Genomic DNA, 20,892 nt, shown 5'->3' on the forward strand with positions numbered 1-20,892 from the left:
ACCTCTGTGTGTAGGGTTTGACGCTTTGATCTCGTTGGTCTCTGCTCCACCTCTGCCTTGGGCTCTGCTCAGTTGACGGAAACCCCGCCCACACAGGCTTGTTGACGGAAGCCCCGCCCAGTCTGACAGGCTTGCCTGGAGAACAAATCGCAGGCTGTAGTGAGTGCTGCTATTCGAACTTTCACTAGCCAATCACAGAAGAGCGTGCAGGGAGCGCCGCCGTTTGAAAGCTGTGCGGAAACAAACAACACACAACAGCCGAGGTGGTGCGACATGCAGCTAGTTAGCCAGCTAGCGTTTATTAATATCCGACCATTTAGAATAGAATGAAGATATAACGTAAAAACACAAATATACAAGAGTGTTGTGTTGGCTAAGCGCGGCGCTAGATAATCGTTTTACGTTGTATACTAGTCGAAACTGGTTTTGTTTTTGTAGAGTAGCCTCAGCTTGTGAGCTAACTTGCTAGCTAGCTAACTGCCCTGCAGCTCGAGCTACGTGGTGCTAACTGTCAGCTAACTGTTAGCTTCAGCTGCTCGAGATGCAGAGGAGACACAACTGTTCTAATGGTTGACGTTGTTTAACTTGGCAAATAGGGGACTTCTTAACGCCTACATGACGAGATAAAGCCTAAAGGATGTGTGTTGTTACGTGAATTGAAAGTCGGGGGGAAAGTGATCGGGACGAGACAGCTGCGGATATAACGCTGGTTAACGGGGTGTCGTCTCTGACAGAAAGTGCTTTTATTATTGTCTCGCAACGAGATTATTGTCACAAGTAACGTCAGAGTCGTCTCGAGTGTGTTGCGGTAAGAATGAAGGTGATGGAGAAGAGTGTGATGCGGCTGGTGGCTGTGCAACACCTCCGCATCGCGTACGGGTTAAAAACGAAGAACTGGAACAAGAGCAAAGCAGTCAGCAGCTGCAAGTCAACAGCGAGCTATTCGGTAAGTCTTGGTTATTTCTATAACATCTTCAGCTAATGTTGATCTGGGACACAATATTGCCTCTTGTTTGAAGCAGCTAGACATGTGTGCAGTTTGTTTTGTGCCCAGTACAATTGTTAATTAAAAGCAACAGCTGCCTGTGAACACTAGACAGTTTTATTGTTTTGTGTATTGAGTCTTATTAGCATATTGTAGAAAGACCCCGGGCCCCCACCACCACCGAAACCCATTTGTTGGGGTGTCATTGTCACAATCACCATCTAGACACCCACATAAACCACAGTCTACCGGGCAGCAATAAAACGCCTAGTATTCAAACAAGCCACACACATTTTTGTTTACCCCCCAAGTAGTCTAAAGTTTAAAATGTGGTGTTGCACATTTCAGCAACATAACTGAAGGTGTGTTTTTCCTCTAGATAAGTATAGCCTAGGTTAATTTGATTTAATGACTGACTGGATGGATGGTTTGAAACGGAACAAGGGAGGGCCTTTGTTACTCTGTGATATTGGCTGGTAAACATTTTAAATGAAGTCACAAGGCTTGTTGCAATAAAGTCTGTTTCTTTTCAAATCCTCATTGAACTTCCTGATTTTTCAGGTCTAACCTTCTAAAACTTAGAGGAATGTTGGCACTTTCCCTCACGTCTGTTTGATCAATATAGGTTTTTAGCTTCAATGCACCTTACAGCCTCTGGCATTGGAATGATTAACCGTCAAAGAGGACTGGTGCATAGAAAAATTATCACATGTTTGGGCTTGATGGACCAAGATCATACATGTTGGGTTGGAGTCTCATGCCTGTGGCGTTTTTAATTGGGGGGGGGGGGCGTGATACTTGTAGCAGTGATTAGTGTTCACCTTTGAAATCAAACTTGGTATTATTGATTTGTTTTTGTTTGTTCTCCCAGGTCAAGGTTTTTGGGGTACCGCTGGAGAACCTGCCACAGTATAATATTGAACATGGAAGCATACCAAGGCAAGTGGACAGTTGTTTTTAAAGAATTTGCCACAGAACACAAGTTCAATTAGTTTTTAAGGTACATGTACATTACAGTAAAATGCTTGGTTCATGAGCCCCCTAAGATTGTGCTTCATACAGTAAAAAAGTTTAAAGAATAGACCAAAATATACAAAACCAAAGTACAAAATGCCAAAATGAGGTAGAGATGTAGTGCAAATCTTTTAGTAATAAATGGATAAAATATGGTGTAGTGTTCAAAGTGAATGAAATATGGTTAAGTGAATGTTAAAGGTGAATGTTTAAAGTAAAAAATGCAATGAGTTGTGAGTGTTTTTGCTCTCATCTTAAAGTTGTAACCAGCTCTCTGCCCTCTCAGCTTTCTTGTAGATGCCTGTATGAAACTGCTGGAGCATGTTGACACAGAGGGCCTGTTCAGAAAGTCGGGTTCTGTTGTTCGCCTGAAAGCACTCCGGGTGAGTGATGGCTAAAGTTGACCCTACTTTTCAACAGTGTGGGGCCATGGCCCTGCGAGAACTCTGAACACAGTGGGTCATTGTTTTTTTTTGTCTGCTCAGGCAAAGCTGGATGCAGGTGAGGATTGTCTGGACTCTGCGCTGCCCTGCGATGTAGCAGGGCTGGTAAAGCAATTCTTCAGGGAGCTGCCAGAGCCTGTTCTGCCCCCAGATCTGCACGAGGCCCTCCTCAAGGCTCAGGACCTGCCAACGGAGGAGGAGAGGACCGCTGCCACCATGCTGCTGTCCTGTGTGCTGCCTGACAGAAACCTCTGCATCCTGCGCCACCTTTTCGACTTCCTCCACAATGTCTCCCAGAGGTAATTTCATTTGACTAATTAAGGCCATGTCCACACTAAAACGATTTTGGTCGTTTTATGCAAAGTATTTGATCGTTTGCATCGTTCTGCCACACGAAACTGCGTTCTCGCAGCCTGAAGACGATACTTTCTGATACCAGGTCCCAGAGTGCCTAACTCTGAAGACGGCTGAAGGCGCCCCCCGTTGCGTCACCATATTTACAAGCGATACGTGGCTCCTCCTGAACCGATGACGCGTTGGCCCCACCTCTCCCTTACCCCGCATGCGCAAACTCTCAGCCAAACATCACAAACCACCGTCAACAACAGATTGACATCTCCCTTAACACATTCAGGGCCATTAGGGGCCGTCTAATCTCACGCTAAACGGCCAGCATTTCAAAACAGATTTGCATTGTATGTGAGGCTGTTTGTAGAGCTAAATCTATACTTTATAGTATTGCTATCTGTCCATTCTCATTGTCAATTGAGACCATAAACCGCCCCTTCAAAATGGCTTAAAGAATTTATTTTTTCATCAATATGTTCTCATTTTATAGCCTTGTGAATATAAGCGTTATATGGGATTTGGACTAGTATATTTCCTGGAAGGCAAGATACAGGGCGCTAAGCTAATAACATTCAATCGAACAGCGTTTCGGCACTACAGAAGCTGGAGCTAAAACGCAAAATGCATATTGTTGTATTCATGGTCCACCATAAATGCATGAAGGCGGGGCGGGGGACGTTGTTTCTGATTATTGATTACCACTAACCGCGTTAGCCACATTCGCTGATCGGCTGGTTGGCTAACAAAGCAAGGCCTGATCAGCGTGTAATTTATGTGAAAAAGATCTTACCGTGGGCCGGTTGGATCCCCAAAAGGATTTCCCAGTTATCGATCGCCATCTGGTAGATCAATATGTCCATTGGCTGATGATATATTCCTTTACTGCATAGTGAATTCGGCGTCGCAAAAGGTATTCCAAGCTACAGGCTACACATATAGAATCCAGTAGGGATGCCCCGATCACTTTTTTTGCCACCGATACTGATCGTCTTGAGCCATATCGGCCGATACCGATCCGATATCGATCGTTTTTGGTTTTATATAATTATTATTATTTTTTTAATATATACTTACTTTTTTTTTTAATATATATATTATATAATTATACTTGTAGTTGTATTATCTGCGAGACATCACCACCACGCAACAAGTCAAAATGCTCGTTATCTCCACTGTCTGTGTGTATACTCTGCTTTGGTTAAATCACATTCAGCATGCCCTCAGCACAGCAGGGTATATCTGCGGCTCTGCAGATATAACCTACTCCCTCAGCTAGCCCCGTTTGTGACTGCGATGCAAGCCGGGGCTCGAATACGCATCGAATCAATGTTATAAGACATTGCTATCAGGAGCTATCTGTAGCTACTGCTAGCCGGCTAGATAACGTTAAGACAACGCCTCGGTGAACTATTTAGTTCAATGGGACATTTAGTTTTGAACAGTGAACTAACGTGAGCTAACGGAGGTATCAACATGCACTACTAGACTTGCTGGAGCATTTGTTGATATCGGGAGCTATCAGTAGCTAGCCGGCTAGATACCGTTAGACAATGCCTACTAAAAGTGAATAGTTGACTGGGGTAATTTTGTTTAAACAGTAACGATAGCTAGGTAGCTAACGTTAGCTCACGGTCGAATGCACTATAGGAGGAGTGGCAGTTTGCAGATCCGTGTGTCTGAGACAGACATCGAGTGAGATCTCCGCTAAGAATTGGATCATGTTTTTCTATCAGTTTCCGCGATCGGTGAATACGACTTATTATCGGAATTCACCGATCCCATATTTATACTGATTATCGGCCGATAACGATCGGTGGCCGATCGGGGCATCCCTAGAATCCAGCTAACTGGAAACTCTATTGAAAGTCAAAAAAAAGAAAACACTGTTCTGCCACAGGGAACACTGCATTATCGAGACAGCGCCCCTAAGAGGATCTGGCCGGTAATGCACTTTTCAGAATTCGAAGAGTGGGGTAAATCTGCAGTGCTGCTCGGTGACATTGAGTAGGTTATTAAAATGGAATAAAAGCCAAAACAACCTTGCCATGGACATGTCCGTGGTTGGCCCTTTAAGCATGGCGCCGAAACACGGACATATCCGTGGTCGGGCGGGAATGTGTTAACAGTGTTACAGAGCTTGATCAGGCTTTTACAGCTAAATGTACTTTTTCTGAAAACCCAAGTAGTAGCCAAGCATACTGTTCCATAGCATACCCCTTCAGTTGATCATGACAAATCCTCTCTTACCTTGACGATTAAAAAGCCTCTATAATTTAGCCAGCTAGCGTTGATGCTATATCCAATGCTAACAACATTAGTTAAATGCTAACCAACTGAGGTAAACGTTAAATACAGACAACGTTTGCTAGTCGAAAGGACTGGACACACACGGACAAGTTAAACATCAATCAATTAATTACAACAGGTAGTTTGAGCCGGTCTCTCTCCACTCCCGAAGTAAGTTGCGCCGTGTCTCTGGAAAAGTAGGTCAGCTCACTTCTCTTCTGTTTTTATTGGCGGTAGGTAAGAGCAGGTAGGTGCAAACTGTGCATGCTCTATTCTTCTTCTCTGCTTTTGGTGTTTTTTTCGGCAGCGGTTCAGTGTTCTCATTAGCACGCACTAGTTCCTTTAAAGCGATTTCGTGTTTACGGAAAACTTTTTTTAAATGAAAACGAAACAGACCAAAATCGTTTTAGTGTGGACATGGCCTAATTGATGTATCAGCCATCTTTTCATTCCTGTGGATTATTTACAAACATCCTCACTTCAAATGGTTTTGTCGCAAACTGATGAGTCAATTGCGTTATTGCCTCTTGTCACACAATCTAATTTAACAGAAATGTCATACCTCAAATGTGACTTTATTTTCCCTGCATGCTACAGGAGTGCAGAAAACAAGATGGACAGCAGCAACCTATCTTTGATCTTGGCTCCTAATCTTCTTCACTCTGGAGATGGAAGTGAGAAGATGAACGCCAGCACAGAGAAACGCCTCAAGCTGCAGGCAGCGGTGGTCCACTGCTTCATAGAGAACGCTCATGACTTTGGTATTACTCAAGGCCCCTCACTAATAAACTTAAGCCCTACTCAAACTATTTGCTTTACTGGGGGAGGTTCTGTAACAATTTTTTTTATTTTACATGCAATGTGTGTAATTTCCACAGTTTAAATAGTGGCAATTGATTTAATCCTGTAATAATTACCATTACAGTACCTTCCACAGTAATCTTTACTGCTGTGCTATATCACTGATTCTTGAACTTTTTCTTTGATAGGTGTATTACCACACTTCCTCATGGAAAAGGTCCCAACCGTGATGGGCTGTGAGGGGGGTGTTCTGTCTCCCACTCATGATGCACTTGAAGAGTTTGACATTAACTCTGGGATGAAGAGGAGGCGCAGGCGTAGCTTTGGAGGTATAATTGCACAATTTATGTTGATGGGATTACGCTTGCGTTAAATGCAACGTGTTTCTTCTGAAGCTGCCTCAGTCAATGGATGTTTTGGTTTGTCTTCACATTTCAGATATGGTCAACGGAGCTCTGCATAAGTTAAAAACTAATAAAACACCCACAGGTTCCCCCCTGTCGGACAGACTTGGTAGGTATCAAGGTCAGGTTGCGCGTCCTGCCGGCTAACATGAGCATAGATTCCCTGTGGCACAATGATCCATCACATACAGCTTGCGTCAAGAATAAGCGCCTTGTCTTTCAAACTGAAAATGCAACTCCTAATTTGACCATATACTTCCTTTTTCTAGTGTGCTTGTAGTGCAATAGATGCCCAGCTGCTTTTCCACTGAATGATGAAAGTGTGATTTGATTTGAAAATTATGCCTGCCTGAATTAACCTGCCTTGTCTTTGCCTGCCTGCCTAGCATTTCCTCTTAATTGTCTATCATCAGCATCTTCAATCTGCAATCTTATTCCAATTGTCTTCATAATTATGTCTGGGATGAGGAATTGAGCTGATCCTCGTCGCTGTTGATTCATAATGATTTTATGATTTTTGTCAGTCTTTGCCTCTGCAACTCCTGTGATTGGAACACCAAGCTCCAAGAGAAAACATCATTTGGAATCTGGTCAGAGTTATGGATTCTCAAACAAGAAACGTAGATCCATCAAAAAGAACCTTGGCATAGAATTACTTCCCAATGTTCTGTTTGGCGGAAGCTCCACTCCTGGATCAGGTAGATGATTGTTTGATGGAATGTGCATTAGCTATGTTTATGCTTGGTTTCACAGCTTGTCATCAGTGCACAGGTTTCATTGTTTAAATCTTTTCTCATTCTGTACTACAGCATACAGTGCATCAGGAATCCTGGATTCGTCCCAGAATCAAAATGCCATGTCCTCAGTTGGGATATCCAGTAGGCAGTCCGCAAGGAGGAAGAGCAGACGAATGAGCAACAGACATGCTGTTAACAGGTACACACATCCTTGGTCTTTCAGCATAATCAAATCACACATACTCTCATTATTCTTGCGATGGTCCTCTCCGAGTTGATTGTATATTTAAAGTGTTTAATCCATGTCTTTTCAGAGTTGAATCTGGAAAGACTGGGTGCTTTTCTCCCAAAGTCAACAAGAAGGAAGGGCCTCGCAAGTCTCTGCGCTTGCGCTTTAGCCTGGGGAAGAGCAACAAAGAGGCTGTAAGTGTGGTTGTCTGAAAGATTTCAGTGGCCAATGCAATCTATTGTACAGCCATGATACATGTTCTATTGATATTAATTGTATAACTCTAAAAGAGATTCTGTTACATATGTGTGCATGCTGCAATTCTATCATTTATCCTTGAGGCATTTTCTATTGACACTAATTGTATTAATTCAAAGATATGCATTGCATACATGGTGCAATTTTAATGAACATTGTTGCACAGTAGCACTTTTCTTATGGTCTAATATTCTAGTTTTTTAATATCATTTTATTTTTAATCAAATTGTCACTTTTGTTGTTGGTTCTTTAGGTAGTTAATGCATGTATGGTTTGAGGGCTGATTAAGGTTTTTAAAGACCTGGTTCATTTTTGTGAAGCTCTACAATTGAACCCTTGCACTGAAGAAACGTATAAGTCTGTTTTGACATTTTTTGGACAGCCCATGTATTTGCATTTGTGAAGTTAATCTATATCACTTGGAATGTGATATAATCACAAGAAACTACTCCACCTCGACTGTCATTAACTATGAGTGAAGACAACACTCTTAACTTACCATCTTTAAATAATGACGTTTGAAAACATTGTTCCTCTTAAAACAGATTTATATGGTTCTGCGTCTGAGGTCTCAATTGTAATTGTAATTGTTCATAAAAATATTGTGCAATTCTCATACTTGTAAGCCAGCAAATCATGGCATGTACATTCTCAATCCTATTTTTTAGGATACACAATGTCTTATGTTCAAGTATTAAAGAAAGCAATATAATATATTCAACTAAATATGCCCAATCGAAACTGTTGATCTGGCTTGGGTACTTATCTTGGGTGAGCTGTAACAGGGTTATAGCTTGGGTAATTATGCATTATACTGATATATGTATATTTGCAACTAAATAAAGTTATTTTGATCATCAAGTGCACTATCTTATTTCTTAGTGAATTTTATCGTGCTCTGAAGAACTAACAACAAAACTGAATTAACATATTAAGACTACTTTCACTTAACATCCGTTTGGACCTTTTTTAACCAAATAATATTACTGTAAAGCTTAATCCTCCTTGAGGTCTAAGTAGCTTCCTTCATCTTTCATTTCTCATTCCATGCCGGTGACAAAAGGGGTCTGAGTCCATCGGCTGGCGACTTGCCACACAGGAGACCACCACCAGTTTCCGCTTCACCAAAGATCTGGAGTTCAGTCCAGCTGTTCTGCGTAGCAAAAGTGGTTCTAAGAGTGAGTATCGATTGAAGTCGTAGCCACTGTTTAAATGCATTTGTCCCCGCGGTCAGGTGGCGTAGCGGAGATTGTGCTCGTCACCAATGCAAGAGGCTGCCGTCTCGACTCCCGGAGAGTCAGCATTGCCTTGGCTTGGGCTGATCGCTATACTAACTCGTTTGGCTAAGTTAGGGGGAGGGAAGCCGTGGGTGGGTCCTGGGCGTTGTGGACAGCGACCCCTACAGTTCGGTCGGGGCGCCTGCACAGAGGGGAGGATCTGGAGAGAGGTAGTGCGACCTTCCACACGTTACACTCTCCCACTGAGAATCTGCGCTGCCAGGCTGGCTGCCGGCTGGCTGCACATGCATCGGAGGAAAGCATGTGACAGTCTCCGGCCTCTCGGACCAACAGTAGGGGGGGGGTGCGCAACAACCAGGAAGGTGGTTGGGAATTGCCATAACGACTAACAGTGGGATGGGAGAAAAATCGGAAAAAGGAGGGGGGGAAAAGATAATAAAAAAAATAAAATACATTTGTCCGAAGCAAGCAACAGTTGTGATTGGATGATCAAAAAAAGACGGCAGGTTTTCAGATGGGTCCATTATTTGTGATTTCAAGCGAATCCTACATATTTTGAGATTACATTTGGTCTTGTGGGCAGCGATGCATGATGCTACTATTCTACTTTACTCCATAGGCGCCAAGTACATTAGTAAGTCTGAGGACAACCTGCTGACCCCACAATGTGACACAAGTACCCACCGGACCTCGTGGAGCGGAGAGACACCTGATGGAGCTCAGCCTTTTGGCGGAGGCTCCTTCACGGACACCCCCATGAACACGCGCCTGAAAAACAACTACCACTCTGAGCCTGCCATCATCATAACCAAGCCCCCCATCAGCCTTCCCAAGAAGCTGTGCTGTGCCTCCAGTGCGGAGAGCCTTGAAAGTGAAACCTCATTCACCGAAGCCAAGACACGGACTGGTCCCACCCTGCTGAAGATTAGACGGGCCTTCACAGAGTCCGGCAGTGATCTGCGGGCTGTTGTACATGACCACGGCGAAACCACAGGACCTTCTGAGAGTGTCCTAATGCCCCCACCAGAGACTCCTACGCTCAAAGTTTTGTCTGTAGACATGGAGAGATCCAGCTTCCCAACCAAACAAAGGCAGCTGGCTGATGACCAAAACATCACCTTTGGTCAGATTGAAATCGTTCCTTTGTCTCCTTTGCATATAGACAGTTCTCTGTTTGAGAACGGTGTGTGTGGTAGTCCGGAGGTGAAGCCTGATGGATCCCTGTGTGCCGCTGCCGTCCGTAACCAGAACGGCTCTGTCGTGGCAGAGACTGAGACGGAAGCTGGGCATTTAAACTGCAGCAGGCTGATCGATGCCCTTGACATCCAGAGCCCTGCTCACTTCCAACTAGGTGTCTCTGCTGGCCTGCAGTCCACTCCCTACAGATCAGGCTTGGAACTCAATAATGAGCTTAACACGCCAACTCCCAAAGTTGGATCACAGCACATTATGGTACATGAAAATATTACAGCATCCCCAGAGATTGGTACCGAAGTCCAAAAGCAACAGCCCCTCTCACCAGGTAGCAAGGAAAGCAAAAGTAGAGTGGCAGACCACATCCAACATTTCAACAAGCTCACCCTCTACTCTCCCAAAGGCTCCAAGGACGCACAGATAAGGTCACCCCTCAAGTTCCAGCGCACCCCTGTTCGCCACTCTGTCCGCAGGATCAACTCTCTGCTGGGGGATAACAGGAGACCCACCAGGGCGGTGGAACGACCCTCCAACCAGACTGTCCCTGTGATGAAGGCAGTGAGCCTGGAAAGTGGCCTTTTCACTGGGTTCCAGCCTTACAAGGGAGAAGCCCCGGTGGGACCTTCAAATAACAGCGTTCGCACCATAAAGAAACCACCTCCGGTCCCGCCCAAAAGACCGAGCACCTTAGCCCGCAAACCAAAGGCTTGTGCTCTGAGCGATATGACAAATAAGGTCCAACCTAAGGCCAAAGCAGACTCCTCTGCCCCACCCAGTAAGACTGATTCAGTGGGGGGTCAGAAGTCTGCTGTGCAGCAGGTAGCAGAGAAGGAAGTGTGTCGCTACAGAGGTTCCCCAAGGAACCCTCTCAACAATGGACGACTGCTGGCTGCCATGAAGCCCATAGACCTATAGTAGACCTCCTTCTCCGTTCTTACATGCAGTATTCCATCTACAGTATTTGCTAGGCAGGTCTCTTTGCCTGAATAGACTGTACAAAACATTCCTTCTTCTGAAAATCCATTTTTCAGGGGATTAATTTATTTCGATTTAGATGCAGTTTTCTTTGTTATAATGGGAGATGTTCTTTTTGCTGTTGCCTTAAACATGTTTTACTCTAGTGTTATCAACACATATCAGCATGAAAGAGTGCATGTTGGTTGATTTGTTATGCAGTAGTTTAGATTGTAGTGAGCAAGCCAAATGATGGATGATTGGTTGTATGACTGGAAATCTTTAGTTTGATGATTTTATGCCTCTTAATTTATACATTTTACTATCTTAGCTGGGTAAATGCCTAAAAAACTGTTTGCTGAAAAAAGGTTGCAATGTTTTTTTTTTTTTTTTTTTGCAAAATGTTTTCTTAATTTGTTATTTGTATTACATGTTTTAAAAAAACGCGAGTTGGCAATACATGTAACTTTTTTTGTGGACCGATCTATACAATTGCTGGTCGAAGCTTAGTGTATATATAATCAGGTCACCATGGCTGTGTTTTAAAATGTGGTCAAACCGTATTGATTCCAACTCACATTTTTGCAGTGAATTTCAATACAATGTCATGTTAACTGTGACAACATGTGACGAATAAAGTCAAACATCAGGTAAATTAAATTTTGTTTGTGTTAGTGTAGGTTTCAAGGCATTAGATGCTAGTACATGTTGATTAGCACCACAAGGGGGCGTCCTATAATCACTTTGGTCTGAAATGGAACCGATGTCTTTGGTTGTTGTGATCTCCTATTGATACAACCATTAGGTAACTGTTGTGGTATTGGCTGGGTTCACAAAGGAACAAAAATAAAATAGGCTTTTAATACATTTGTTTACATTTCCCATGTAAAGCCAGAACTGAGATTTAAATGTGAGGTTTATGGAAGCTTTTTAGCCTTTCAACCATTGCTTAATCGTGATCACATTGCTTAGCACTCATGACAGAAAATGGTGAATGTCTCATCTATAGCGCCTGGCTTCTTTGATAAATAACATGTAGGGTGTATAATAAATAACATGTAGGGTGTATTTTCTGGTTAAGAGAAAATTGGCAGCGAATAGTGACTGAAATGTCATTAATTTCTTAATCTTCATTTATTTTCTTGAACCTTGCATGCATTTTGGGTAGAGGTTGATTGAACTTGGCCAAGAACATTAATGTTGCCCGTTTGGCTTACAACTACGGTGACAACATTGCCATGCATGCAGTTTTGTTTAAAAATGTACTTTTATTAGTTTATTGAAGACGTCGGTAATATTGCAGACTGCATGTATGCGCTCCAGCCATGTGTTCAACAGATGCTCGGCAGAGTCAGTCAGGATGCATGGTTCTAGATATACAAACGTTAGCTCTCCAACCTTTCACTTTCTAAAACTAGTAATGATGGGAAAACATGATCTAAATCGGAGGAAAGATAAGCGGAACAGGTCAAACAAACTAGGCGTTCAAAAAAGTTAATTGAAACCACTAAACCCATGGAACATATTTGTAATAGACATGACCATTATGTATCATACAATTATAGACTTCTATCAGGTAAGACGATGGGATAGGCCGGAATAAAGTATGCTCAACTGAATGTCATTAGCGTATCTCATTCTCAAAGTGTTATATGTTCCTGTAAATATCTGCTGCTTGAAGATGATGTGTGAAACAATAGCAGACTGACCCTGGTGAGTATATAGCTACCGGGAGGAGAAATCCCGGTGGGCCGGTTGAGCTGTCAATGGTACAAAAACAAATGATGTATCGTCGGCCTACTTTGATTCTGCGCCAACTCCCATACTACATGTCATGGCTATGGCTATCGCAAATGTTTTAAACTGGTATGGCATTTTCCAGTAGTGATAATCAATTACAATTCGATTTCCAATTAGTTATTTACAACCACCGACCTACGGAAATGTGACGCGCCTCCCCTCTGAACGAACTACATTGATCTGGGCTATAGGGCCTCTGCACCTGTGCGCACACATGTCAGTGAGCAGCTAATGTGAAGCTAATGGCACAAATCAATTATAAAAACCTATGACTAGTGTGCTACAGGACATTCAAACATGTGTTTCATGTGTGCTTTGTGGGGGAAACCCCCCACGTCCATAACTAGGTCTAGCGACTTTCCTGAAACTTAATAAAAAATAAATCACAGCACGATTACAAACGCAGGAGTGTCACGCCCCACTGAATGGGTTAAGTCCAATGTTTATCTCCTAGTCTCCTATTGATACGACTAATATTTTGTACAGTACACCTGAAGTTCTCTCAGGCTGCCCCCGCTTTCCCATTCTCTCCCTGTGTGTCTCTCCCTATCGCTCGTGTTCTCCCTGGAATGTCTAGATGTAACACTATATCTGTATGTCATATGTTATGATGAATTTAAAATGGGGGACCCTGATGTAAACTAAAGTCTTTCTCTGGTCTGCATTCCCTTAACAATTGTGTATTGAGCTGTACTGTTATACCCATTCTGCAATCGGTTAATAACATTTTCAATCAATCAATCAATAGTCTCCATCTCCCTCTGTACGTGTTAATTTCTAACTCTATACCCCTCTTTCTCTCTCTGTGTGCGCGCGCGTGCTCTGTGCCTCGATATCCCCTCTCTGTCTCTCACCTGTGGTATATAGAATCTGCAGTTATGGACTTTGTGGTGATCAGTCTGTAGCCCAATACCAATACATTCTTCTATTTCTATATGAACTTTACTACAGTTGTGTTGGACTTCATTACATACATGATTTTGTACTGGTTTTCCCAGGGGAATTCATTAATGATAATAATTATACACTGCTTATGATTGTGCCATAATGTAGCAATGTATGCTATCAATAGTTAAGGTTGCCAATGCATGGTAATGTGATTCAGTAGCTATACTGGTATAATACAGCACAGCACACAGTATACATGAACGTGCTTTTTCATAGCTTGTAAATCGCCTATAAGTAGCATGCGTTGGTTTGGTTGAGGAATGTAATGTGACTCTTTCAACAAATATCTTTTGTCAATGTGGCTCCTGAGTTGGCCAAGTCTGAGTCAGAGTACCACTGGTCTATAGGATCCAATCCATGATGCTTATAAGTTATAACTTATAAGTGGTGGTATTAAGGGCTGGTGCACGTGTGTTTGTGCACGTCGATAGGGCGGGGATGGTGGAGTATGGGCTATGGAGTATGGGTTAAAAAGTCCAGGGCCATTTTTCGTTCCAGTCTGTCTCTGCCATGAAACCTGTATAACATATATAATATATTGAAGTAATAGGCCTACATATATAAAATATAGGATTTCTAGAAAATTAATCTGTGAATTGCTAAATATTTTCCTGAATGATAAGCTCTTCGTTGAGCGACATGCTTAGAGTTGACTCTAAACATTGTGTATTTGTTCGTTTAATACAAATAACATTAGAAGTTTGGCCATAATGCATATCTAATAATAGTTGCATATTTTACTAACGAAATAAAACAATATATATAGGCTTAGTCGAGCAAGACTGATTGAAATTAAATATTTTGAAGATATATAGCCTTTGTATTTTTATTTGCTGACAGCCTATTATTCTATTGTCGTATTACATATGATTATGTTTGATAAGAATAGCCCCACAAGACATAATTGGTCGGTCCATTAGGCGGAGGTTTACTAAATAACTTGAGCTGTTTGGCCATTTTACAGTTTGATGGTCAAATTGCACTGGACTATTTAGCATCTATGACCTGCAGGCTATTAATTGTATTTTTAATGCAGGTTTTTTTTTCTCCACCCACGTTTAATGCATATATTAAAGAAAGCACAATCGTATGATTATGAAATTATTATGAATGATTATGCAATAAGCCAATAATGGCTAAACGGCCATTGCACTGGCTGCAACTGTGGGTGAAAAATTATCTATCAAAATGTGAGTTTATTTAATAAATAACTTACAGTATATTAAAAAGCTATTGGCTCCATTTATGAAATTCACCGCACTCCCAGATTTGTGTCCATAATGCACCTCTGGTTTCCATACAATTCGTGCCAAGTCCCGTCCTCATCCTCGTCCTCGTCCCCCTCCCCTCCCTATTCCTTGGTTCGGGGTAGAAGTGTTGAGGAGGGGGCGGATAGCTCCGATTCTCCCGACATCGTGCTTTAGCCAATAATGGAGGGGGAACAGTTGTGCACATCTCAGCTGGCAGGCATTTAAAAAGGAGACAGCCCGGCGCTGTAGCAATTTGTATTAAAACCCCCAGCCTCTGTCTATCGAATCGTTAGCTCCTTCAGACTCCCACCACTGCGCGCCCCCGTAGTACAGTCAAACATTATCAGCTTCCATATCAGCCTAGGAACGGCTCATAAAAGATCCACAAGATAATCTCGTTTGTGGCTATACGCGGAGGCTTATAGGTGAGTTACTTATTTTGACTGAATACAAGATTAAATTGTGCATTTTCTATATACGATACAGCTATTTGAAGTACTTATATGTGGATATCACTAAACATTTTACGCACTTGGACTTGCTCGTGTTTGGTCAATACCCGACAGGCTATACTTATACATCAATCCTGCCTATATTGCATGTGACTTTCACTAAATGATTACATGTGCTGATAAGGAGACGATTTTGCTTTTGAGATGTTCTCATGCTCTTTGGGCAATGCATGCACTTATACCTGCACATATAGTCCCTTATAATATATCTGTACATATACATCTTACTACACTGCTGACCAGTAGTCATACTGCCTCTATTTACAACGTATACATCTGATTAGCACCACACTCAGCAGTAGTACTACTTGTATATTTTGTACCCATGCAGTTTAAACACCACATTGTATATTGCTGTTGCACTTTACTGTTAGATTTTCACGCTGGTTGGATGCCAAACTTATTTTCGTTATACTACTTGTGCTTGTGCTGGATAATGACAATACATTTGAATCTAATTATCTGCGTATACACTGTATACTCCGCGTAAACACCTCGGCTGCATGGTCTGTAGTGTAACCCACGGCAATAATGTTGAAATGGTAAGTGATATCTCCTCTTATCTCTAAGGATGGCCAGCTCAACGCGTGTCCTCTGCGGTATGGTTTTCATCTTGGGGTTGCTATCCTCTCCCGTGGACTCGAAAAGAAACCGGGGCTCACAGGGCGCCATCCCTCATCCTGACAAAAACAACCCAAACGAATCGGAGCAGCAGCAGCCTCAGCAGCAGCCGCCGCCACAGGCGGGATCGGGCTCCCGGCGCAGGCAGAGCTCCTCCGCGCCTGCCGAGGAGGTCCTGGAGTCCAGCCAGGAGGCGCTGCACGTCACGGAGCGCCGCTACTTGAAGCGCGACTGGTGCAAGACGCAGCCGCTCAAACAGACGATCCACGAGGAGGGCTGCGTCAGCCGCACCATCATCAACCGCTTCTGCTACGGACAGTGCAACTCCTTCTACATCCCCCGGCACGTCCGCAGGGAGGAGGGGGCCTTCCAGTCGTGTTCGTTTTGTAAGCCGAAACGATTTACTACCATGACATTCACTTTGAACTGTCCGGACCAGCAGCCGTCCACCAAGAAGAAACGCATCCAGCGCGTAAAGCAGTGCCGCTGTATATCCATAGACCTGGACTAAAGACACGCGCACGTTGTCGTTGTGTTATTTTAACTCTTCTTGTTATTCAGTGGCTGGATTGTTAAGAGACAGGAGAAAGATTGCCATGCAGAAAAGAACAGCTTATCTCCATCTGGGGATATACTCTCCAGGACAATTACCCCACACAGACAGGTCTAGCCTTATGTGTTAACGCTCTTTCCCTACACAGTGTGTGAGCAAATATGGACATGCGTTTTGAAAACAGAACCTGCTGTATCATATATTTAATTTTCTCACAAAAATCGCAGCCGTATAGAGAACAAGCAGCAATGCACGGTAATGGAATGGGCACGTTTTACGCACGACTTTCACCTCGAAAATTAGAGCATTCTTACAATTGTATTTCAGTCTTTATAGATTATTGTTCCAGATAGACAATATCCCAAACCATTGTGACAGGAAGCTATTCCCGTATATATACCATTGTGTAGTTTGTATGTTTACATGTTTGTTAAATTGGTAGTTTCCACTATGTGGAATTTGAGGGACAAGAAGTGATGAGTCAATGTGATAACGAGATGCTTAGGACATTTCATGAATGATTAGGCTAATTGATTTATGTGAATCTCGACATCCAGTGTAGTAGACAAAAGACAAATTGTTTGTAAGTTTAACGCCTACTCGGTTATATAAATCGATACTGTGGCTATACGTGTTAGTTGAAAACGTGTTTAGGCTATCGAGATTAAGTTGTAAAGTGTAGGCCTAGCCATTAATGTAACCGGTTTGTTTATTTTCTCGAGGTAAATTATCCATGAAAATCTAAAATAAACTGATATTGACCTTAATATTTGTAATTGTTTTGTGCAAGTCTTTAGATAAATGTTTTCGCAAAGTGCATACAATGATATTTAAACAAATTAACCGACGCCCGCACACGCATTTCATGCAGGGCATTTTATGGTCATATTATATCAGGTGAACCACAAACACCAAATAAAACCATCCTCTGCAGTGATGGGTTATATATTCTTCTTGCTTGGAGCCAACCTCTTGCTGAGGCTTTTATACGTTTCTTAGACCTTTGGATACATTTCATCGTAAAAGGACGCACATTTACGAGCAAAGACCCCAAGAAATGCGATTGCCTGTCACTCTCAACAACCTTTTCAATAACCCCTTCAAACGATGCCATTCGGCTTCTCAAGATCTTCTGCCATGGCTCGCAAATCTGTCAGAGGATTCTGGAAGAGAGGCAAACCCGAAAAGCGGGTCGTTTTTCCTTTTCTTGCACCCATTATTTATATAAATCAAAGCGATGGAACCATTAGTAATCAATAGATGTTCATGGTTGTGAGTGCATCTTATGCCAAAGAGACCAGTGAAAAGCTTGTAATCTCTGTGATAATGGTTTCTCATTTATTATAAACTGGAATGTGAGATCTATTTACCCCCATGATGCCAATGTGCTTTCTCATTATACAGCCTTTTAGTTTTAATTCTTGCAGTTAAATAAAAAACAAAAACAAACCACAAGTCATGTCTCTGAAATTGATTTTACATATATTTAACCTTTATTGCATTGCTCTCTGAAAGTAAGTAATAAATAGAAAAGTTGAGATAGCACATCTGTTTCCATGCATGAAAGTCTTCATTCAGACTCTCCTTTAAGACTCTGTAGACGGATTCCTACAGTATCTGCATCCATTCCTCTCATTCCCATTTTAAACAATTACAGTAGTTAAAATGATTAAAAAAAACAAAACAACAAAACAATCGATATCGACATGAAACAACATGGCTATAACAATTCTTAGTTCAGCTTCAGTTAATTTGTTTTCCAAAATTATTTAAGGTTATGAAAAGACTAGTCTTTATACAAAATTAATGGCACAAGAGGGTAAATACAAAATAAAAAGAAAGGGTAAATAGCTGTCTAACTACTTAACCAACCCAGGGTAAAAATAGCTCTAGTTGAACTGTTTTAACTGAACAAAGTAATACAATAAAAAGAAAACACCCTATGCAGGTTCACATAGTTAATAAAAAGGCAATAGTCTACTGGTATATAATATCCAAATTGCACCACCTCCGATTTGGGTCAAGGACACATGTAAATCATTGGGCATAAATCTATAAAGGTCAACATACACATAAACATTCGTATGGAAGCATCTTTCATTTTAACCGAGCCAAAGCCATCGGGCAGCTTTTTGAAGTCAAGGAAATCACAACTCATAGAAAAATACATCTTCAAGGGGAACAACATTGATGTCTGTTGGCATAAAATAAATCTTTCTTTACATTATATAAATATAGGCTTATCCCTATCGATACAGGGGCGTGAATTATTTTGTCTTCCAATGCTTACATCTTGCACATTGAAAATAAAACATTTAGTTCAATAAATATACTACTTTTCTAAAAAAAAAAATATATATATAATAATAATAATTTATTTTCAGCATGACAGAATTCATAAATCCTTTCATCATAGCAAGGAAACCGCATTATTGCATAGGAAAACAAGAGGTGCAAAACAGGTGCAATACATGTGAATTACAAACACCATTACCTAGGGGATGTGGCATAGCTATACATACAGCTGTTAAAAGCAGGAAAGTGCTTAAGAAGATGAAATAAACAATATGTCAGGACGGGCATTTTTAAAGAGAAACTAACAATTCTGTATAATATACACTCAATGTGTTAGGTAGACGGGTGCAGGGCTGAGACCTGTTGCTTTCTTCCAAGTCGTTTGTGTGTGTGTGTGTGTGTGTGTGTGTGTGTGTTGTGGGGCCGGGGCTGGGGGGCCCAGTTTGCTGCCAGGGTCTAACATTCTCTGGCTCTCACCCAGGAGAGGTCAGTCTGGTGCAGAACAGCAGAATATACAGACCCAACCTCAGCCTACTGATTAGCACGCACACATGAGTTTGTATACAATACGCCTTCATCTGGACTCACGGCCCAATATGGATCATATTTCATATTCCTTATAGGCGTACCAGGAGATCGCAGTCCCCCCCCCCTGTACTTCACAAGGTATAGGGTTGGAGGTGCAGGTGTTTCTCCAGGGTGGTGGTCGTCCTTCCGTTTGGGAAGTAGCCCACACAGGGTGCATGTTCTCTGGGGAAGGGCTGACGTGGTAGAGGGGAGGGTGGTGGTGTAGGTTATGGACCAGCCGGTACTAGTCAGCACCGGGGTGATTGTGTCCATTGTGTTCAGTGTGAATCCATGAGCGACACAGAGGGCCGTGTATTATATGAGGTATGATGTCGAGTCCAAGGCAAGTGGTGAAAGAAGGAGGGATGAAGTCAGCGTGCCTCCTCGTCCGTCATCTCCTTTCCTCTCTTCCCCTCTCGCTCTTTCTGCTGCCACTCTGCCTTTCTCTCTCTCTCTCCTCTTCTCCACTCATCGTTTCATTCAGCTGGAGGAGACGGTGGCTTCTTTCTGGCGCAGCCTCTCTTTCTGTTGACCAGAGAACCAGAGACAAGCTAAGGCTCAGCTTCTTCCCTCAGGCCACCAGAACAATGAACATTGATCCCTCTACACAGAAACACACATGAACACACACATACACAACACAACATTCTGCACTCGCACACACAAACTCACCACAGGTCACTTTAAACACACAAGAAAGGATACTTTAAAGGAAGGAAAAGGACACTAAGAAAACAACTTGTTGTGATTGTTGCATAGCATAGTTAGTAACAGCAAGTATAGCATAGGGACATAGAAGAAAAACTGCACATTGTATAGGTATGTACATAGGATCCAGTGCCTTTAACACAATCGCGGCCACTGGGATGAGTCTAATTATTCTCAAGAGGACCAGGAAATGTAAACAGACGTGGGGCTGTTTGTAGAGCTAAATCTATACTTTATAGTATTGCTATCTGTCCATTCTCATTGTGAATTGAGACCATAAACCATCCCTTCAAAATGGCTTAAAGAAAAAATAATTTCATCAATACGTTCTCATTTTATAGCGCCGTGAATATAAGCGTTATACCAGATTTGGTCTAGTATATTTCCTGGAAGCCGAGATAATGGGCTAATAGCTAATAACGACGGGGGACGTCGTTTCTGATTATTGATTACCAATAACCGCGTTAGCCTCATAGGCCGAACGCCTGGATGGCTATCAAAATAAGGCCCGATCGGGATGTACTTTACGTGAAAAAGATCTTACTGTGGTCCAGTGGGATCCCCCCGAGCATTTCCCCGTTATCGATCGCCATCTGGTAGATCTATATGTCCATTGGCTGATGATAAATACCCTTATTGCATGGTGAAATCTGCGATGCAAAACGTAATCCAAGGTACAGGCTACACATATAGAATCCAGCTACTGGAAACTCAAAAAAAAAGTAAAAAAAAAGATTGCTCCCTTCA

The 20,892-nt window shown here is 42.3% G+C and overlaps 3 protein-coding genes across 5 annotated transcripts in view; 2 read left to right on the forward strand and 1 right to left on the reverse strand.

The window, feature by feature from the left end:
* The first annotated feature begins 270 nt into the window (after window positions 1–270).
* Window positions 271–11,843, forward strand: arhgap11a (Rho GTPase activating protein 11A). 3 transcript variants are annotated; one of them, XM_084309583.1, is made up of 12 exons: window positions 271–946; window positions 1,857–1,924; window positions 2,286–2,382; window positions 2,485–2,741; window positions 5,674–5,837; window positions 6,066–6,206; window positions 6,316–6,390; window positions 6,806–6,979; window positions 7,091–7,217; window positions 7,333–7,441; window positions 8,569–8,683; window positions 9,363–11,843. In XM_084309583.1, the coding sequence occupies exons 1-12, from the start codon at window positions 815–817 to the stop codon at window positions 10,850–10,852; spliced, it is 2,949 nt and encodes a 982-aa protein (XP_084165709.1). In that variant the 5' UTR covers window positions 271–814; the 3' UTR covers window positions 10,853–11,843. The 3 variants fall into 3 exon arrangements, with proteins under 3 accessions (XP_084165709.1, XP_084165710.1, XP_084165711.1); XM_084309584.1 differs by having other exon boundaries at window positions 6,367–6,390; XM_084309585.1 differs by lacking the exon at window positions 6,316–6,390.
* A 3,249-nt stretch (window positions 11,844–15,092) lies between these two features.
* grem1b (gremlin 1b) lies at window positions 15,093–17,342 on the forward strand. The gene is made up of 2 exons (XM_084310990.1): window positions 15,093–15,314; window positions 15,972–17,342. The coding sequence occupies exon 2, from the start codon at window positions 15,973–15,975 to the stop codon at window positions 16,531–16,533; it is 561 nt and encodes a 186-aa protein (XP_084167116.1). The 5' UTR covers window positions 15,093–15,314; window position 15,972; the 3' UTR covers window positions 16,534–17,342.
* A 703-nt stretch (window positions 17,343–18,045) lies between these two features.
* LOC311225608 (formin-like) overlaps window positions 18,046–20,892 on the reverse strand; it is an 86,611-nt gene continuing 83,764 nt past the window's right edge. The window contains 1 exon segment of the mRNA XM_084310989.1: window positions 18,046–19,962. Coding sequence (XP_084167115.1) covers window positions 19,918–19,962 — 45 coding nt within the window. The 3' untranslated portion in view covers window positions 18,046–19,917.

Source organism: Notolepis coatsorum, assembly GCF_963971535.1.
Source record: "Notolepis coatsorum genome assembly, chromosome: 3".
Taxonomy (NCBI): domain Eukaryota; kingdom Metazoa; phylum Chordata; class Actinopteri; order Aulopiformes; family Paralepididae; genus Notolepis; species Notolepis coatsorum.

What these genes read in the sequence shown, in the direction of transcription:
- arhgap11a (XM_084309583.1), top strand. Translation starts at nt 815, where the DNA reads ATGAAGGTGATGGAGAAGAGTGTGATGCGGCTGGTGGCTGTGCAACAC. An exon ending in GCGCAGGCGTAGCTTTGGAG is followed by an intron (nt 6,207 to 6,315) that starts GTATAATTGCAC and finishes TTCACATTTCAG; the next exon opens with ATATGGTCAACGGAGCTCTG. An exon ending in TAGCAAAAGTGGTTCTAAGA is followed by an intron (nt 8,684 to 9,362) that starts GTGAGTATCGAT and finishes TTTACTCCATAG; the next exon opens with GCGCCAAGTACATTAGTAAG.
- grem1b (XM_084310990.1), top strand. Translation starts at nt 15,973, where the DNA reads ATGGCCAGCTCAACGCGTGTCCTCTGCGGTATGGTTTTCATCTTGGGG.